General features: G+C 46.8%; 1 protein-coding gene across 2 annotated transcripts in view; it reads left to right on the forward strand.

The window, feature by feature from the left end:
- Window positions 1-989: 989 nt before the first annotated feature.
- LOC138489383 (zinc finger protein 583-like) overlaps window positions 990-20,820 on the forward strand; it is a 142,180-nt gene continuing 122,349 nt past the window's right edge. The window contains exon 1 of one of the 2 annotated variants that reach the window (XM_069617102.1): window positions 990-1,669. In XM_069617102.1, coding sequence (XP_069473203.1) covers window positions 1,646-1,669 — 24 coding nt within the window. In that variant the 5' untranslated portion in view covers window positions 990-1,645. The remainder of the gene's footprint in view (window positions 1,670-20,820) is intronic. The other variant, XM_069617103.1, reaches the window with a different exon arrangement.

Genomic DNA, 20,820 nt, shown 5'->3' on the forward strand with positions numbered 1-20,820 from the left:
GCTGGCAGCACTTGACGGCAATTGCTGCTTTGTCTTGCTCTCGGGTGCGCCCTGTATTTTGCATATGCATAGGTGTTTGGCACTGATGGGATCATTACTTGCCCACCAGGTGGCCCATCAATGCCAAATGCCTAAACATATGCAAAAAGAAAGCGCACTTTAAAAGTTTTGTCATGCAGACAGACACACTGACATGTAAAGAAGGGGATTGTTTTAGTTTAGCAAGCGTCACTCTATAGCAATATTATCTTGGTGATATCCCTAGTGCTGACGCATTATCCACTCAAGTCATTTATTTTTTGAAAACTTTTTTTGCAAGACTGGGTTAGAGGATTATTGGAATCTATATACAACATTTTCTCAGAGATATGTATTCAGGAAGGCCATGTTTCTTTTCAGCTTCCAATTGGCCATGTTACAATATTATATAGCGCCTTGGATTAAGGCGCTATATAAAACAATAAATACAAATACAATGTATTTCAGGGCCGTATTATTTTGCAATCTGGGACTTCTAGTCGCCATGCAATAAAATATTGTTCTAACACACTATGTAGTGTTCTGTCTATGTATGTTTTTCTTGCTGTGTTATGTTTCTTACTTTTGAGACCTTTCCACAACTTTTTAGTTGCACGCTTGTTTTTTCAGATTATTTGGATGGGAGTCAGCTTGTTTTGGACTTGTTTTGGAAGGACATTCAGCTTATTTTTTCCTTCCGACCTGGCAACACTGCCACTGAGCCTCTCGCACTTCCGGATCCTGTCTCGCGTGCTCGATGACGCCCTGCAAGCCGCTGTGTCAAGTGTCCTACGAATCCATTCTGTAAAGCTGGCCACCCATTTAACACCCTCCTTGACTTCAAGGTTTCCTGACCACACTGAACTGCTGTTGAACAGCAAGGAGCAGCAGTTCAGTGTGGTCAGGAAACCTTGAAGTCAAGGAGGGTGTTAAATGGGTGGCCAGCTTTACAGAATGGATTCGTAGGACACTTGAGACAGCGGCTTGCAGGGCCCCTGGAACGGACTACGCCCACATCAGAAAAACACCTCCACCATGCAAGCTTTAAATCTGCCCTGAAGCTCCGGCTCCTGAATCCGGAAGGAGCACTCTTATTGCCCAATAAATCCCCCCTCACATCGTCACTGCGTATGCATGCACAAGGCAGACCAAAAAACGTAACTGGAGGCTCTAGTCCCCAAGAATGGTGCTCTGTGGAGTAAGAGCGGGGGCACAGCATCCAACACAGCTCACAAGAAGGTATAAACGACAGCGCTTACTAGCAGACCGGAAGGCGAGGGCAGATGAATGTACTGAGCATGCGCACGATAGAGCTACTGCTATGCGCGTGCGCGCTAGTGCGACATGGAGCCTCACGCACTTCCGGATCCTGTCCCGCGTGCCGGTGATTGATGATGCCTGTTCCGGGGAGTAATGTCTCTGGCATTACCAGTGACGTGACCCAATAGGAGAAGAGCTTGTCCTTTGTTATGCATCTCTCCTCATCTGGATGCTGCTGTGACTCCTGTGAGAGATCAACAGAGTGAAATCCATCCAAGATCCCCGGCCAGAAATCCACCCAAGATCACTCAGGAGAAATCCAGCCAAGATCACTGGAGAGGACGTCATCCCAGATCACTTGGGAGAAATGCCTGGAAAAGGTTTGGATGATGTGAGTTGCACCTTGTTCGTTTTTTGAGGACAGTATTATTCGTTGCCGCTGTACCGTCACTTTTTGCTATTTGTCAGAAAATCCTATCGGTAGGAAAATCTGACAGGAATTGTAATGTCATTTTTTCCTACCCGTCAGAAAATCCTACCGACAGCAGGCATTGGGCAACCCACCCAGGGGTAGGAAAAAGTGACGGGGTAGGAAAATCTGACAGCCTGACCTGTCATTTTTTCCTACCTGTCAGAAAATCCTACCAAGAGCAGGCATTGGGCAACCCACCCAGGGGTAGGAAAAAGTGACGGGGTAGGAAAATCTGACAGCCTGACCTGTCATTTTTTCCTACCTGTCAGAAAATCCTACCAAGAGCAGGCATTGGGCAACCCACCCAGGGGTAGGAAAAAGTGACGGGGTAGGAAAATCTGACAGCCTGACCTGTCATTTTTTCCTACCTGTCAGAAAATCCTACCAAGAGCAGGCATTGGGAAACCCACCCAGGGGTAGGAAAAAGTGACAGCCTGACCTGTCATTTTTTCCTACCTGTCAGAAAATCCTACTGACAGCTAGCATTGGGCAACCCACCCAGGGGTAGGAAAAAGTGACGGTTGGGGTTGTACTGCACAGGTGAGCTAGGGCGGGTAGATTGTATGCTAGTAAGAGTTAGGGTGAGTGGAATGTTTTTTTTTGTGGTGAGCTAGGGTGGGTCGGTGTTATGCTGGGTAGCTGGGGCGGGGTGACGTTGTTGGGTAAGCTTGTGTAGGATGCGGCAAAGTGGTTTGTTGAAGTTTGGTGGGGTGTGTGAGGTCGGGTGAGGTGTGAGGGAGGTTGTTTGACTGGGGAGAATGGGGCGCTGGGGTGAACTCATGTTTTCTGGGGGGCTTTGGCAGTGGTTGGGTAGGTGGGCTGCTGGGATGAGCTATGTTGAATGAGTTGTGCTTGTTTTTATTGCATTTGCATTGGGGTGAATGCTTGGCTGATCTAGGGTTCCTGGGTGTGGTAGGATGTGCTGGGGTGAGGTAGGTGTGCTTGGCTGAGCTAGGGTTCCTGGGTGTGGTAGGTTATGCTGGGGTGAGGTAGGTGTGCTTGGCTGATCTAGGGTTCCTGGGTGTGGTAAGTTGTGCTGGGGTGAGGTAGGTTTGCTGGGGTGAGCTAGGGTTCCTGGGTGTGGTTGGTTGTGTTGGGGGTGAGGTAGGTTTGCTGGAGTGAGCTAGGGTTCCTGGGTGAGGTAGGTTGTGCTGGGGTGAGGTAGGTTGTGCTGGGGTGAGGTAGGGTTCCTGGGTGTGGTAGGTTGTGCTGGGGTGAGCTAGGGTTCCTGGGTGTGGTTGGTTGTGCTGGGGTGAGGTAGGTTTGCTGGGGTGAGCTAGGGTTCCTGGGTGTGGTTGGTTGTGTTGGGGTGAAGTAGGTTTGCTGGATTTGTTAAGGTGCGCAAGGGTGGTTGGGGTGCTGGGGTGAGCCACATGTGTTGCAGTGATATAGCCGGGCTGGGAGTGATCAGGGTGTCATAGGGTATGGGGTGGGCTAGGGTATGGAAATGAGCTTGGGTGGGTTCTTAGGGTGTGTGTGTTGGTGTGATGCTGCAACAAGCAGGGGGATTCTAGGTGAGGAAGAGTGGGTAGAGGGTTAGGTGTGATCCTGGGGTAACAAGTGTGGGTGAGCGATTGAGATGTTTGGGTGGGTGGACTCCTGGGGTGAGCTCTGGGTGGGTTGCGGGGCACGCTGGTTTGGGTGGTGTCTTTCTTTGAGGTGACCTAGCATGTGTGAGTGGGGTGTTGGGGTGAGCTATGGTGTTCAGGGGCTAGTTATGAAGAATGAGTTGTTGTGCCTGGATGAGCTAGGGTAGGTGGGTATTGTGCTAGGGTCCTCAAGCGTATGTGCGATTGTTAGCCTAGGTGGGAGGGGTCATGGGGTCAGTGAGGTGGTGGGGTGATATTATGTTGTAAGGTATAAGTAACCTGGAAAGGGACTGTGCCTAATTTTTGCAAATTAGTTTTATTTCTCAGAAAATTTGCCCTTATAGTTGATGACACGTGTTTCGGTCCTCCAAGGACCTTTTTCAAATCAGGGCTATTGATTAGTCTTAACATCATATAATCATTAAAAAAAAAATGAACACATAAGCAAATAGTCACATTGGTAGACATGTGTATATATCCAAAATAAAGTGATGATAAAAATAATAAGATTAAGTATGCATTGAAAGAAAAATACATAAACACATAAGTGCATGGATGTTAGAAATAAAAAGCCATACAATAATTGGATGGGGAATAGGGGTTGGAGAAAGCAGGGGTGAGATTCGGAGAAAAATAGATGCAAAGTCTTTGTTAGTTATGATACATGATGCATTTACAATAAAAACATTATTATGGTCATTCATATTCTTTCATGTCAGAATATACGGAGAAGCGTGTTACCTTGTAGTCATGTAATATGCCCCTGTCACATAATGTGAAAAATGAGCTTCCATATATCGAAAGGGTAAATCCCTGTAAGTAAAAAATCATATCATAAAACAAACTCTTATCTTACCCTAATATGAAAACTAGATAGTGAAAAATGCACTTAGTATTGGGTTTCCAACTCCAAAATAAACGTAACCTGCATATAAAGTGTGCCAAAGTTGCACGTATTCTTAAATATCAAAGTCTGTTAAGTGAAAATTACACGTAAAAAAGTGTTCGCACTCCTAATAATTCAAGGTGCACTTTCGCGTATGAAATTACACGTAGAAAAGCGTTTACACGTACGAAGACTCAAAATGCACTTTTGTGTGAAAAAATACACGCATAAATGGAGTCTGATCCGTCTGATCCGTAAAAGATACACACATGCGCGTGCGAGAAATATGTAATTATTAAAATAACGGGATCCAAATATGTTAAAGCAACCGGTAAGTAATAAACGCACGTACGCGTGCTCAAACTAGTGGGTGACGAAAGATAGTCGCATCTTAGCTAAACGCGTGAATGCTTAAACGCGTGAAATCGTAGTGGTGGGTTGACATGTAATCTATACTGGAGGCGCACAATCGCGTGCGCGATATTACATGTTAAAGCGTTTAAGTGAGTCTATGCAAGTAACAAACGCACGTTCGCGTGCGTGAAAATCGCATGAATCTTCGGATGCGGCAGGCCATGAAAAGTCAGACGCCCCCTTACCTGCTGTTCAGAATAAGCCCGTACGATCGCAGAGTTGCACAAGTCTCGAGGGGGCGCCATTATGCGTCCTCTCTGTCATTATATCTGTTGCTAAGGTAGAAGATACCACAGTCTGCCCTTTCTCCATGTTTAGTCGCGTATTCACTGGTGGCCATATTGTAATGGAGTGAAAATACCATAAAAATATATGGTGAGTTACATAAAGTAAAGTAGTAAGTTTGAAAAAAAGGTCTGCACATCAAAAACCTTTAATGTTAATGTATTAGAAATGTCAGAAAAACGGAATTAAAGGGAACTGCTTCTGTGTTAACATGTCGAATAATGTCATAGTCGGAGAGGCCTTAGTGTATGATAGCGTGAATGAGATGGTAAACATATTTCCAAACACTATAGTTACAGCTTAATTATTGTTATAAAAAGGACACCATTTCATTATCTGTGTTGAGTCCAAGTACTGTGGAGTTGAATTTACAAATTATTTTCGCCTCTGTTTGTCTGAGTCTCTTTTCTCTGTCACCTCCACGTCTTCCGAGGGATACTTTTTGAAGACCAATGAACTTAATATCAGCTTTATTATCCAATTGATGTTTCTCTTGCCAATGACAAGCAAGAGGAAGTCTAGGGTCCTGACTTCCAATTTTAGCAAGATGTTCACGCACCCTAGTCCTGAGTTCCCTGATGGTGATCCCAATGTAGACTAGTTTGCATACACATATAATCACGTAAACCACATATTTCGTCCTACAATTTATGGATTGCTCGATTTTTATAGTCTTATTGTTGCTGCTCTTGAAACACTCCGTTTTTTCATGTGCATGTTTGCAAATAGTGCAGGTTCCACATTTCCTGAAGCCATTAGTGGGTTGTAACCAATTGGATGCTCCCTCTGTTAGGTCTGGTAAGTCTGAAGGACTTAGTTTGTTTTTTAGTGTCTGTGCTCTCTTAAAGATGATTCTTGGTTTGTCGTCAATAAACTTAGAAATGTGGTCATCCAATTTCAAAAGATGCCAGTGTTTGGCCAAAATCTTTCTCACATGTTTATGATCGTTTCCAAATCTAGTGATGAATCCTATAGTAGGTGGCTCCAAAGTTTTGTTCTTAATAGCCAGAGTCTGTTCCTGTGTTAGTTGCAGACTTTTATCCAATGCCTTGGTAACGCATTTCTTTGAATATCCTCTTGCCAGAAATCTCGATTGTAGAAGCCTGCATTCTTTCTCAAAGTGTTCTTTGGTCTCACAGTTTCTTCTTGCTCTTGTAAATTCTCCTGATGGTATGTTGAGAATCGTTTTCGATGATGGCAACTAGTAGCATGTAAGGTAGCGTTGACCTCCGTAGGTTTACGAAATGTGCGTGTTCTTATCTGGTTCTGTTCAATATATATGGTGAGGTCCAAAAAATCAATGCTATTTGCATCGCACACACCAGTAAATTGAATACCCATTTCGTTAACATTGATTCTGTTTAGGAAGGCTGTGAACTCTAATTCTGTGCCTTTACATAGTATCAACACATCGTCAATATATCTTGACCAATATACAAGTTCCTTCTGATACACTTTATCCTTGTAGATAACTGAATCCTCAAAAAGTCCCATAAAGAGGTTTGCTAGGGCTGGGGCATATTTAGTGCCCATAGCAACGCCTCTAGTTTGTCTAAAATAAACATTGTTAAAGTTAAAGATGTTGCATTGTAGGGATAGCTCTAACATTTCCTTGATCAATTTAGTTTTCAGAGCCCATGAGTGTTGAATCGAAGTATATAGTGCTTTCACACCCATGGTCGCTAAAAGGCAATCTTGTTCCCAGTTCCAAGATTGTAGCTTAGTGATGACATCTGTAGTGTCTTTGAGATATGCCTTTAGTTGTGTGGCCCTGGGTCTCAGAATGTTGTCCAGATACTGTGAGATATTCTCTGTTGCCCAACCTATCCCGCTGACAATAGGGCGGCCCTCTGGTATCAAATCATATTGCTTGTGGATTTTTGGTAAGAAATATATTATTGGTATAGTTGGGTTTTTGATTGAGAAAGCACTTTTCGTTGTCTGAAATAAGACCTTTTCGATGCCATTCCAGAATTTTAAGTTCCAATTTCTGTGCAATCTCATTTGTAGGGTTAACTGGTAATTTTTCATAACAGCCTGGGGTGTTGCGGTGACTATTAGCCATTTTCAAATAATTGTCCCGGTCTATAACAACGATGTTCCCTCCCTTATCCGCTTCCTTGATAATTATTGAGTGGTCGGTTTCCAATTGATGTAAAGATTCTTGTTCGCTGTGGGTGAGATTGGGTTTTGTTTTTGATTGTAGGTTTCTCTGATCCATTTTATAAAGATCTTGGGATACTGTCTTGTAGAAGGTGTCAATGACATTATCAGTTGCTAATTGGGGTACAAATTTAGATGTCAGTTTCAGCTCCTTCATTGATAAAGTATCAGGTTGCACATTAAAGTCTCTTAATACATTAGTGATGTCATAATCCATTGGTTCTGCGATTGATCTGAGTAGATGAATATCTTCAATCTCTTTAATACTCAGTTCACTTGGAATTACTTTTGGTTGATGTGTGTACATGCCTGGTGCCTTAGTGGCAAAGAACTTTTTTAGTTTCAATTTACGAACAAACTATAAAAGATCAATATGTAGGTCTGTCTCGTTATGGTTTGTAGACGGCGCAAAAGAAAGTCCTTTGTTCAGAAGCCTGCTCTCTTCCGATGAAATCGGTCTAGATGATAAGTTGAGAATCAAGTTTGGCCCTATTTCACTCTGTTCGCTCCTCTTGAAGTTGCTCTTGTAAGCCTTTTGTTTGCATTTTCTTGTGATTCTTGACTGGTTAGATCTTGAACCCCCCCCCCCATCTTCCTCTCCTCCTGGTGTGCTGGGTGTTGCTCCAGTGTTCTGTGGTAACTGAAAACGGACCTGTTTCGGTATGGGATTTCTGTTACCTTTTTTATACCTCTTGATTTGATTCATGAATCCCGAGGTTGATCTTCCACTTGAACTCTCTTTTACCCCTGATATATCAGTTGTATTAGTTGGTTCTTCTGTGTTCTGTGTTTCACCTTCGAATCTGCATCCGAACTGGCCGATGATGTGTTGGGTGTGCTAGTTTTGGACCCAAATTTAGTCGTTGAGTTATATTTCGCCTGAAAGGTGTACACCCTATCATCTTGGTAATCTCTTTCGTCCCGATAGTGTTTCCTCAGTTTTCTCAGTTTTACATCATCTTGATAATTCTTTAAAATGTCGTGCATGGTATTATATTTTTTCTCCTTTGTTGATTCTTGTGATTTTTTATCTGCAATTTCTTTTTTGGTTTTATCAATTAGTTCAATCGTCCTCTTGTGTTCCTGCGTTGCGTGTTCAATTAGAAGTTCCAACATCTTCTGAGAACTTCCATTGAGGTTGTGGCAACAACACATGGCCTACCTTCCTGCGTCCACACACGTGTCCCGATGAAAAAGGTACCTCACATGTGTGGGTGCACCTACCGGGGGCGAAAAAGGAAAAGGGTAACCCAGTGGTAAACCCAAGCCTTTCGCCACTGACCATTTTGTTCATGTGGGCAACCTACAGATTTAGGCCTAGGGTGTCGCAGCCAGCAAGGGAAACAGGGAACCCCATGCATTTCCCAAAAGAGGACACCCGTGGGAAACCACACATGGCCCAATTGGAGGGGCGGCCCATCTCATGTAGCCCTCCCCGGGGGCAGATAAGTGGGGGGGCTGTCCTGCGCTCCTCCCTGGGCTCAGGCGTCCGTTCCTAGGAGCAGATATCTGGTCCCAGGGAGGGCTGCATGACATGGCACCCACTCCATTGCGGCTGGGGAGAGGGGGTCAACGCCCCATCCCATTAGAAAATTCCCAGACCCTTTGGGGTGCCCCACAGCCCCCCCTAAAAAGCGTTCCACCATTTTCCATTTTTTTCTTTGTTTACGAAACTTGCCTTGGCACAGAGGGGCACATTGGTGTGCCAATCTGGCCCCGGGGTGCCCAAACCTTACTGCCCCACCCACTGGGGGGCCAGTCCCACCATTTATGGGGGCCCTCTCCTCCCTCACCCCAAATGGGTGGCGGGGGCACCTCATGCAGGCCTCCCTAGGCCTCCTACAAATGGCTGCGTGAGGCACACCCCCCCCTCGATTTGGGGTGGGGAGGGAGATGGCCCCCAAAAATGGTGGGACAGGCCCCCCAGTGGTTGAGGCAGTAAGGTTTGGGCACCCTGGCACCAGATTGGCACACCAATGTGCCCCTCTGCGCCAAGGCAAGTTTCGTAAACAAACAAAAAAATGGAAAAGGTACACTACACTTTAGGGTGGGTTGAGGCGCACCCTAAACCGCCAGGTAATTTTCTAATGTACTGGGGGGTGACCCTCCACTCTCCACACCAAATGCAGGGGGGGCATCTCATTCAGCCCTCCCTGGGGCAGGTAAGAGGGGGCATCTCCCTGGAGTCAGATGCCCCTTCCTAGGAGCAGATACCTGCCCCCAGGAAGGGCTACAAGGGGTGCCCCATTTTCCCTTGGGGTGAGGGGGAGAGGACCACCCCCCATTTCTGTAAAATATATCCCTGATGGCTAGTGCCCCCCCCATCCCACCCATAATTCCCTTTTTCTTATTTTAATGTATTTTTTTTGCCCCCTTCCCTGGGGGCAGATGATCAGCCATCTGCTCCCAGGGGGGCCTAACCTGCAGGCCCCATCCTTTGGGGGGCCTGCACACTTATTCCTGGATGGATTCCAATTGGATGGGGGGCCACCTCATGTACTCCTGCCTGGAGCCATAAATCTGCCCCCAGGGAGGGCTACAAGGGATGCCCCCCCTTTCCACTTGGTGTGGGAGGGGGAGTGCCACCACCATTTCATGGGGGCAAAAAAATCCCAGGATCCCCATCTCCGTTCTATTTATTATTTTTTTATTTCTTTTTTCCCCCCTTCCCTGGGGGCAGATGATCAGCCATCTGCCACCAGGGTTGTGCACATATGTGCCCCCATGCTTTGGGGGTCAGGGGGAGGCCAGGGGGGGAGAGGACTGCTTACTTGAAGCAGCCCCCCTCCCCCACGTCACAAACGTTTCCGTGGTGGTCCAGTGGGTTGCTGATCACGGATCGAGCATGCTGCGCTGATCCGTGACCAGCAATGCGTCATATACGTGGTGTCCTTGGAAAGGGGAGAACCTCCCCTTTCCAAGGACACCACTTTTTCCTATGTCCCTGGTGGCCTAGTAGGCCCCAGGGCCCCACACCCCCTCACACCTCCCCCCTTCCCTCACCTTTTTTTTGTTTTCTTTTTCACCCCTGGGGGCAGTGATCATCTGCCCCAGGGGTCTCCAGCGCTGTGGCCCCATGCTTTGGGGCCACAGGGGGAAGGGTGCCGCTTATCAAATCAATCAAATGCTCTGTGTTCTATTCTCCATTAGCACCAGAACCTCTTTACAGCTTACCCACCCGATATCAATTAAGATGATGCCAAAACCCCTGTCCACTTAGAGTCAGGCAGTAGATGGGCAATAGTCAGCCTTGCATGTGCCATCCTTAGAAATGTGGGCTTGCAATGTGTCTCCACTGGGTGGCACTTCAAGAGGTGGCACAGGGCAGCCCTTTTTAGGAAGACAGCTCAGGTGCTAGGCAGATTCTCGTAGGCAAAGTGGCATTCATCAATAGGAGGCCCTAGTGCATACTCTAGAAAGGGGACAGCAAGAGAGCCTTCTCCGGGAGAGATGACCATAAGCAGAAGACTATACTTGTCTATGGAATCCAGGTGCCTGTGGTCCAGGACTGAACAAACCCGCATTCACTTCTGATAAGGCAGGCATGAGCATGTCCACGCTGCTCCAGAACATTCAACAGTTTCTATCCAATAGTGAAGTCTCATTTATTGTGCGAGGCATTACAGCATCCAATGCATCTGTCCAATTTCTTCACATTTCACTGAAGTTAGTCTCAGAATTGTCCTCACGGATTTGTACCCCACAATAATAAACTTTGTATCTGTTATTTGGACTGTCAGATGCCTGGAGAATGAAGAGGTCCACAGAGGTGGAGGGGTGAACCCATCCTCAATGATAGGTAGAGGCTATTCTTATCTATAAATCTTCCAAGTGAAATGCCTTCCATCTCACTGAAGTACCAGGATAAAGTCGTGTTTACAACATCTTCAAATCATCTTGGCTGTAAAAGGTGGGATTTTCATCTCCATACTTCTCCCTAACATGCTCCGTAATTTGGCATTTGGGGAGGTTCTCTGTCTGTGCAGTGCCCTTAAGAGTCTGCAGTGAAGTGTAAACATGCACAGCAATCACCTTACAATTGTATTTTGAGGCTCCTTTGACATCAGAATGCTGGCCTACCTTTATCTTTACACTGCACCACGCAGTGATGGGTGCATATTTTTGGGGTGTTGGCAGAATGACAGAGATGCAAACAGCTTCAAGCAACTCAAGTTTCATCCTGTGGACCTGAGTTTTACCCGTTCATATACAGTCCAATTTTGGACACTGCTGGTCCCTCCATTTTATTTCTGTAGTCTCCCACATAGTAATTTTCATTTATTTTACTAAAATGATACCATTTGTCCAAAGTCATCCTACCTCACAATATACCTGGACGTGGCATGGCACAGCTGAACTGCCAACACACTTCTGTGCCATTCCAAAACCCATGCCCCGTGTACATGGTGGCAGGGGAGCCGACTTATGAATTTCCCGGAGGGGTCCAAATACTGGAAGTGACATCACTGGCAGTTATAGGACCACAAATTTGCATGTAGCCGCCAACTTGGGGCAAAAGCGCGGGGGGGGGGTGGAGTCGCACGCAGCGCAGAACAGTGGAAACATTGGCTAGCATGTACTGCATATACTAAAGTCAAGTAAGAAGGAGATTTAAGCCTTTGAGTTGCATTCCAGTAGGCCATCACTGCCCCTACTCCACCCCTCTATAATCATCCAGGTTGTAGTAGCCCTCAAAAGGCAGAGCAACACAACTAGGATGGGAGAACAAAATGTCGTCCCATCCTGTGAGTGTGTCAGACGTCAGAGCAAAGACTGTGCGTGTGCCTCCTAACTTGGAGCACAATCTCACTAATTTGGTGCAAATCTCGCAAGTGGGAGCATGGGAATCCCCTCCGTGTGTGTGGGCTGCAGGGATCACATGCTCAACTACTTCAGTGTGAAACTCTGGCCAAGGCTCTTTGGGCAAGCATTCAGGATGGGTCTCACACCTATAAACAGTGTGATATATTGAGTGGGCACCTCACTCCTTGGAGCATAGTATCAACCGTTTCTGGTAATCTCACAACTGAATGTACAGTTTCACTCTTGGTCATCTCAGTGACCCCATGTATATTAATGGAGGCAGTCTCCCATCTGGGAAGACAATTATATTTCTGTTAAAACACTCTGAATTGTCACTCCAGTTTTCTCGATCTATAGATCCATACCATATTCATTCAGTGTGTGCAGGGGTGATAACTTGTGTCTGAGAGAGCTCATTCTTTCATTCAGGAGAGATAAAAGGGTAACAACCCCCTGTATGTGGGATCAGGCTCATTTTGCCCCATGGCCCCTCCAGAAGGAGTGAGCAGATTTTAAGACCCTGCTGATTCTGCTATCTAACAGGCTCAAGCCTTCTATCCCTTGCACCATCACGGCTCCCAACATCCTGAGCGGCATCTTATGGACAGCAGGCAGCTCCGGACATGCCTGATGCCAATTGAATGTAGACAGATCTACTATTTAGACACTGGGAGAGAGCCATGAATCCACATTGGTGATGAAGAAGCACTTAACATACAGAACACAATGGTCTAGTGTTGCAGTCCTGCTGAGAAATGACAATTCTGAGCATGTGAGCAGTAGGCTGGATCAGTGCTGCCCCTTGAAAGGTGTAGAAGCCTCTGTGAGAAGTGGCAGTACTGGCCCAACGGTGAGAAGTGTAGTATTTTCACATTAACTATGCTTAAGAACTTTGGTTTATTGAATAGTGCTGCTACATTCTGAGTAATTCCTTACCTTTAAATATATGAGCTCTTGTATAACCACAACAGTGTTGAGTTATTCTGATGATGACAGTCTTGCTCAATAGTTCTGGTTCTGTATCATTAAATGTACTTCAGATCTTTAGAGTATCGGAAGGATAGCTCAGGGGCAACGTGCTCGCCTTGGAAGCAAGTCGACACAGAGCAACACAGGTTCGATCCCTCGGTCCGCGCAATACAGGTTCACTCCCTCGGTCCGCACAACACAGGTTCGCTCCCTCGGTCCGCACAACACAGGTTTTCTCCCTCAGTCCGCGCTTAGAAACCTCTGGGTAGTACTCACATTATAAATAACCAATTAAAATAAAAAGAAATACATCTGTTGAGAAGTGCTGGGGCCTTATCAATAAGAGTGTAGCAGCTCAACTGAGAGGTGCTGATGTTGTCCCATCAAAAGTATAGCAGCCCCACTAAGATGAACTAGCATTGCCTCAACAAAAGCATAGTATTAACGCTGAGAAGATTCAACAATTATAGAAGCCCTGTTACAGCAGTTCTATCCCATCAAGAGTATAGCGAGCTAACTGAGGAGTATTAGCATTGCCCCATTTCAAATATGGCAGCTCTACTAGAAAGTGCTGGCTCATACGCCTCCGCTCCCCGCCCATAGTATTCACCCTCACCACGTGCACACTCAGAGACATGCAAACAGTCTCATTTTCCCTCTCCCTGCCCCTGCTCCCTGCCCCCTCCCTCGCTTTGCATCTGTACCTCCATTTCTAAAAAGCCTTCTGGGTTGGGTGTACCTCACCATCTGTGCAGCCGATCGGGGGTGCCTTTACTACGAAAATCATCAAAGACATGGCTTCCTTTAATGAAAGACCTATCATTTTTGCTCTCAGCAATCCAACCAGCAAAGCTGAGTGCACTGCAGAAGAGTGCTACACTCTGACCGAGGGTCGTGGCATATTTGCGAGTGGAAGTCCCTTTGACCCAGTCACACTCCCAAGCGGCATTACTTTGTATCCTGGACAGGATAACAATGCTTCTGTGTTTCCTGGAGTGGCCCTTGGTGGTGTTGCATGTGGAATGAGGCACATACGCGAGGAAGTATTCCTTATTACTGCTGAGCTCATAGCACAGCAGGTTTCTGATCAGCATCTGCAGGAGGGCCGCTTGTAAACCATCAGAGACATCTCCCTCAAGCTGGCTGTCAAGATTGTGGAACACGCCTACAGCACCAATATAGCATCAGTCCAGCCTGAGCCCCAAGACAAGGAGGCATTCATCCGCGCAAAGATCTATAACAGTGATTGTGACACGTTTGTGCTGGATTCCTATGTATGGCCCGAGAGCGCAATGGCAATACAGACAGGGAATATGCTTTAAAGGAAAAGTGAACAATGGCACACGTGTGGCAATATCAAGCATAAGATAATATCGACTGTTCAAAAATACAAGTGTTCTAATGAATTTTATTTTACCAGGATATCGCTTTTGAATTAAAGCCTCATTGTCACAAGATAAAAGTAACACTGAGACATGAGATGCTGGAATTAAAATGAACCGAAAAATAAAAAAAAACTACAAGTCATGACTGAGCATGCGCGGTCAGCTGGATTTGGGTACCAGACATTTGGTCGAAAAAAATTGGTCGACCAGACAAATGGTCGAACCAATTTGGTCGAAAACCAAATGGTCGAATTTTTTATTTTTTTTATTTTCACCCCCTTTTTTTTTTTTGTTTTTGGGGGGTCCCCCCCAACCCCTGTTTTTTTTTTCTAAAAACCCATTTTTGTAAAAAACGAAAACCCGAAAAATAAATATATAATTAAAAAAAAAAAATCGACCATTTTGGTTTTCGACCAAATTGCGTCGACCAAATGTCATTCGACCAGTTTTAGGTCGACCAAATGTCTGGACACCCTGGATTTATCATGAATATGTACGTGTATGTGAAATAAGTGCATTATTAACGTGATAATGATGCACTTAGTTCACTTACACATACATATATATGTGTTATGTATACTTTCATATGTTTTGCACATTTAGTGCTTATTAGAATGCTGGGACTTTATGAAACACAGTGTCCGCTGTGTTTATCTTCCGGCGTCCGGTGGATTCGTGAGGTTTGCGTCCGTTTCCGAGCAGCTCTTAACAGGGCTTCGCCGTGTTCTGTTAATTCAGTGAGCCTGACTCACATCAAGTTACAGAAACAGCACCCCTGGGATCCCACAAACACAGGGACACCACATTCCTGCTGTCAAAGTACTGACTGAGCATGCGCATGCATGCTTAGTCAGCAAGATAGGATTTTCTGGCAGATAGGAAAAAGTGACGTTACACCGCCAACAGGGCCCCTATCATGAAGATCACTGTGTGCCTGTCCTCGATACACATTCAACAACAATTTTTATTCCATTTGTTGTTTTTTCACCTTTCCCATTACCTGGGGGAGTGTAAGCCATGTAATTCTCAGAAAGCTGAGCCTTTTTGTTTGAAAAACAGGCCTGGTTGCAGGCTACGCTCAACGCACGGGAAGTCAGCAGCTATGCAGCGCTTGATAACTAGGGTGACCAGATAAAAAAAATAATTAAAAAAACGGGACAGACAATAGACATAGAAGTAGAGGAAATGTGGCTTGAAAAACATTCACTCTGCTCTCCTGATCATCCATCTTGCTTGATCTCTCTTCTGCCTTTGACACTGTTAACCATGCCATCCTGCTCAACCGTCTCCGTGATACCCTTGATATCACTGGTTAAGCTCTGGCATGGCTGACATCTTTCCTCTCCGACCGACCCTCGCAGGACCAACTTGGGTCCTTCCCCTCTGCTATCTTTTTCTCTACCTGTGGTGTCCCCCAGGGGTCTAACCTCTTTCCCTGGCTGTTCAACCAATACCTGGCACTCCTGGCCCACCGCTTCGCCGCTCTCTGCCCCAACTTTCAGTGCTATGCGGATGACACCCAGCTCATCTTCAGGCTACCCTCGGCCTCCTCCTCTACTTCCCTCATCTCTGACTGTCTGTCTGCTATCCAGGAGTGGTGTGCCGCAAATGACCTCTGCCTTAATGCCAGTAAGACTGAGATTCTCCTCATCGGCACACCCGCTCCCTCCTTTCCTGTCGCTCTCTGGCCGGCCCCTCTTGGCCCTCTTCCTGCTCCCACCTGCAAGGCTAAAAACCTCAGGGTCATCTTCTACTCTATACTCTCCTTCTCACCTCACGTCTCTAAGAAGTCACACTGCCAGCTGCACCTCCTCAGAGATATTCTTCCTTTCCTCTCCTTCCCCAGAAGCTCACTGTCTCCAGAGCTCTGGTTCTCTCTCGGCTGGACTATTGCAACAGCCTCTTCCTAAATCTGCCCGCTTCTACTCTCTGCCCTCTGCAACTTATCCAGAACAGGACTGCGAGACTTATCCTTGGCCTCAGGCCCAGGGATCGTATCTCTACAGGGCTGAAATCTGCACTGGCTCCCAGTGGCTGCGTGGATTAAGTTCAAAAACCCCTGCATCGTCCACAAGGCCATCTGGGGCCTCCATACCTTCAACTCTCTCTTCCTAAATACCTTCCTTCTCAAGCTCTTCGCTCATCCACCTCAAACTCCCTCAGGGTTAGTCGCTTTTCCAAGCAACGAGTTGGTGGTAGATCTCATTCTTCGGCTGGGGCCTCGCTCTGGAACAGCCTCCCTGCCTCCCTGAAACTTGAAGAGAATCATCTTTGGTTCCGGAAGTACCTCAAAACCTTTCTCTTTGCTTCTGCTTTTTCTCCTCCTCTCCCTTGCTGACTTCCTGGCTGACACTGAAACTGCACTGGTTACCTGGCCACCCTCTGATCTCAGGCCCAGGTCCCCTCCCCCGCCAGTTGCACTCCTGCACTGCCTTCCTGGCAACCCATGCACTTGGGGACTGTTTCTGTATTCCTACAGTCCCACTACCAGCACTTGCCACCTGCTGGCCGTACTTATTCTTATTGTTATTTAATTTCTTATCCCATGTACTGCACTGTCCTCTGCCCCTTCCCCTGCACTTCTACTCCTTCCCCTTCCCACACACTTGCGCGATCTGAATGACACCTGGCCTAGTAGGATCGTTGTCTGTCTTCCCTCTGTTCCCCCTCCCTTGCCTCGTCGCGCCTTGAAACACTTGTGTATTTGCGCGTTATAAATGCCATATCATAACATTCACGCAAGCAGGAAAAGCACCGCTGAGCCCGATTTTCAGGATTTCTTTATCGGTTCCCTGGAAAAACTGGGATCATAGCCACCCATCCCTCCAATCCCAGGGCAGGATTTTAAAACCCAAAAAAATCTCGGGACGCCGGGAGCAAGGACAAAATACTGGGACGGTCCCGGCAAGACGGGGACGTCTGCTATTGATAGCCCTATTTAAGGTGGTTATGGTGACATGACCACACTAACACTCATGGAGCAGGCAACATCACTAGGGTAATAAAAAATGACGTCCTGCCGTGGTCTGTCGATTGGACCCAAACTTCGGTGCGTTGTCTATTACTGCACAGCGCTGTTCAAGGCTATGCACTGCTCTCCCTCCAACAATTGGTGACAAGGTGGGGGGGCGAAGGCACCGTGGACACAAACTGCCTCCTGGTCCACCAAAACCGCCACCGAAACCCGCTTCACTGTGGGAAACAGCATCAGGATCGCGGTGTAGCACCGCACAACCCTGCCGCGGTAAACTGGTGCCACCTGGAACATCCCTGCCTGAGAGCGTAAAAGAGCCCCATTGCCTCCCCTACCACTGATGAGACCAGGTGCGGAACCCGGCTGCGACTCTGTGACATTCGAGTGCTTGTGCGCCCGGGCCTGGTTTAATGGAGGAGGCAAGAATTTCCACAGTATGAAGGGAAGGACGAAACGTGCCACAGTACCACCCAGTGGCCCTCCGGTACGGTGCACGTCAGGCTTTTATACCGGTCGACAGCAGCTGCTGGTGACTTACGCGTTCCCTGATCGAGGAAGGGGAGTAGCGTGGGCGATTATACAAACATTGTTTTTTATTTCATTGTGTATTTGTAAGGCCCCTATACAACAAATGGTGTTTCAAGATGCAAAAAAGGGGAAAATAAGGTAGAAAGATAACAAAAAACAGTCCTTGTGATATTCAAATCGTGCAAGTGCAGTAACACGTGCCGGGAGGGGGGGGGTGGCGTTCAGCACAAAGTGAGGTGTTAGGGTGAGAGAGGAAGTTTAGGGTAAAGTGTGCAATAGAAAAAAGAGGAGATGTGGGGGGTAGCTGCAAGGTCTGAGGGGAGGACAGGTGGGCAAGTGCAAGGGATTGCATGGGATGCAGGGAGATGGGGTCCACACGCGAAATGCGAGGAGGGGGGTGGGGCCTGCAGTCCTGTAGAACTCAGATGGTGCCAGGCAGTCAGTCACTAAGGCAGAGGGGGTTATTAGCAGGGGGGTGTAGGAGGGAAGGAAGAAGAGAAAAGGGATTGCATGGGGTGCAGAAGGAGAGCAAGGAGGGGGATGGACTGGGCAGGGTGGCCTGGCGCCCAGAGGGAATGTCACTTCCCTTGGTGTCTCTAAGTAGCAAAGACGGGCGGGGATGCTTTTTGCAGTGCTCTTTCTGTGGAGTCACCTATTTTGGTGTCACGGTGTATTCAAATGTGGATGTTTGCATATATTTTGTCCCACAGGGCCTGGCCAGAGCTCTTAACAGATGAGTGTCCTTCATGTATGTATGGTCCTATGGTTTATTTTGTGCTGTGTATGTGTTAAAATGTTATCGGCCACTAGCAAGTGGATTGGGTGTGGGGGTCGCAAATGACCCCATATGGAACTGTGCGCACTGCAAGCCACTCCTGATGTGCTAACACGTCTTAAGTGTCCTAGGAATCCATTCTGTGAAGCTGGCCACCCTATTTAGAACTCGGAGGGAGCAAGGCAGCAAGTCACTAAGGCATAGGAGGTATGAGAGAGGGAAGGAAGAAGAGAAAAGGAGGGTCTTGAGGAGCTTCTGGAATTTAAGGAGATCTGTCTCAAGCCTGAGAGGGGCAGGGAGATCGTTCCAGAAGGAGGCTCCTGCAGAAGACAGATCTACCCCTCACTAGAGAGTGAGTAAGCAGAGGCTTAACGAAGCGTCTGATCTTCGGAGAATTGGAGCCAGAAGACTGAAGGGCTCTAGCAGGGAGGTATCTAGGAAGAGAGAGTTGGATGTAGCGAGTCCCAGGTTAGAGAAAGCCCTTGTGGAGGATGCAGAGTGTCTTAAACTTGATCCTAGCAGCAATCGGGTGCCAGTGGAGAGATTGTAGGGCTGGAGAGATGCGACCCCTGGGCTTGATTCCAAGGATAAATCTTGCAATCCTATTCTGGATTAGTTGAAGAGGGGAAAGGAAGGATAAAAGAAGATTGATGAAGAAGCTATTAAAGTAGTCCAGCCTAGAGAGGACGAGAGGTCTGGAGACGTTGAGTTTCTGGGGAAGGGTGAGGAAAGGAAGAATGCCTCTGAGGCGGTACAGCTGACAGTGGACCTTCTTTGCAAGGTCTACAATGTGAGGAGAGAAATGGTGAGAGAGGAGTCAAAGATGACATTAGCAGCATACCATGCCTGAATAGCAGTCAGACAGTCAGGGATGAGAGTGGAAGCAGAAGAGGAACTGGAGGGAAATTTGATGGAGATCTGCTTGTCGTCTGAATAACAGTGGAAGTATTTGTATTTTTTTTATTTGTATTGTATTGCGCAACCTGCTGAAAGGCATCAGGGCGCATGTTTGGAAAGATAGTTACAGGTAACAGTTACATAGGTTGGTACTAGTTACTATATATATATATATATATATATATATATATATATATATATATATATATATATATATATATATATACACACACACACAGTGAGAAGGAGAACATGCCATGGCACAATACACAAGATGGCAGAGCGAATTAAATATACAGAATATACAGTGAGTAGCCAGTTAGCGAGTAGGAGATGCAGGAGTTACATAGCGGAGGCCAAGGCATCCTGTTCGCGAAGCCACCGTTTAGTTTGATTTTTGAAGGAATGGAGGGATGGGACATTCCTAAGATCGTTGCGTAGGGAGTTCCAAAGCTTAGCCACAAGGACTGGGAAGCTGGAGCCTCTGGCTGTCTGAAGCTTGAAACTGGGAATGATTAGTGTGTGTGCCTGTGCGGATCTCAAAGGTCTGGATGCAGTATGTTGAGTAAAGCTCGCGGACAAGTAGGCAGGTGCAGCATTGTTCTGTGCCTTATGGTTAAGGACAAGTGCTTTGAGGGAGATGCGCTGTGTAATGGGAAGCCAATGTAGGTTGCGCCTGGTAGAAGAGATGTGGGCACACCTAGGTATGTTGAGAGTAGCCCTGATGGCATTATTCTGGGTGACCTGAAGTTTATCAATGTTTCTTTGACTCGTCCCTAGGTAAAGGGCGTTGCAATAGTCAATTTTGGACATGATGAGTGTTCTGGCAAGGATCAGGCAGTTGTCCATTGTCAAGAAGGGGCGACAGGCTGTGATGAGTTTACACGTATATGAGGATGCTGAGATTACTGAATTAGTTTGTCTGTTGAGAGAGAGAGTGGAGTCCAAGTAAATTCCAAGAGTTTTGGTGACGTTGGTGACTTTGATAACATTACCATCAATGATGAAGGAATCGTATTTGGGGTCAAGTTTTGTGAGTTTATACGGAGAGCCTAGGATGAGTAACTCAGTTTTCTCATCATTAAGGCAGAGCCCGTGGTGTGCCATCCAAGCCAGGATGACAGTGTAGACTGCATTGAGTGCTTTAACATCGGTTACATAATCGCCAGTGTTAGGGATGAGTATCTGGGTGTCATCTGCATAATTAGTGTAGGTGACACCCAGATGGTCAAGAATATCAAAGAGCGGTTTAGTGAACACGTTGTAGAGCGTGGGTGACGCACATGAGCCTTGTGGGACTCTGCACGGGACATGTACTGGGTCAGTGGCGGCTAAGGGTGAGAAGACCCTCATGGATCTATTTGCCAGAAAGGAGCGGATCCAAGAAGTAGCTGCGTCAGAG

Source organism: Ambystoma mexicanum, chromosome 9 (genome assembly GCF_040938575.1).
Source record: "Ambystoma mexicanum isolate Mex_15411 chromosome 9, UKY_AmexF1_1, whole genome shotgun sequence".
NCBI classification, from domain to species: Eukaryota; Metazoa; Chordata; class Amphibia; order Caudata; family Ambystomatidae; genus Ambystoma; species Ambystoma mexicanum.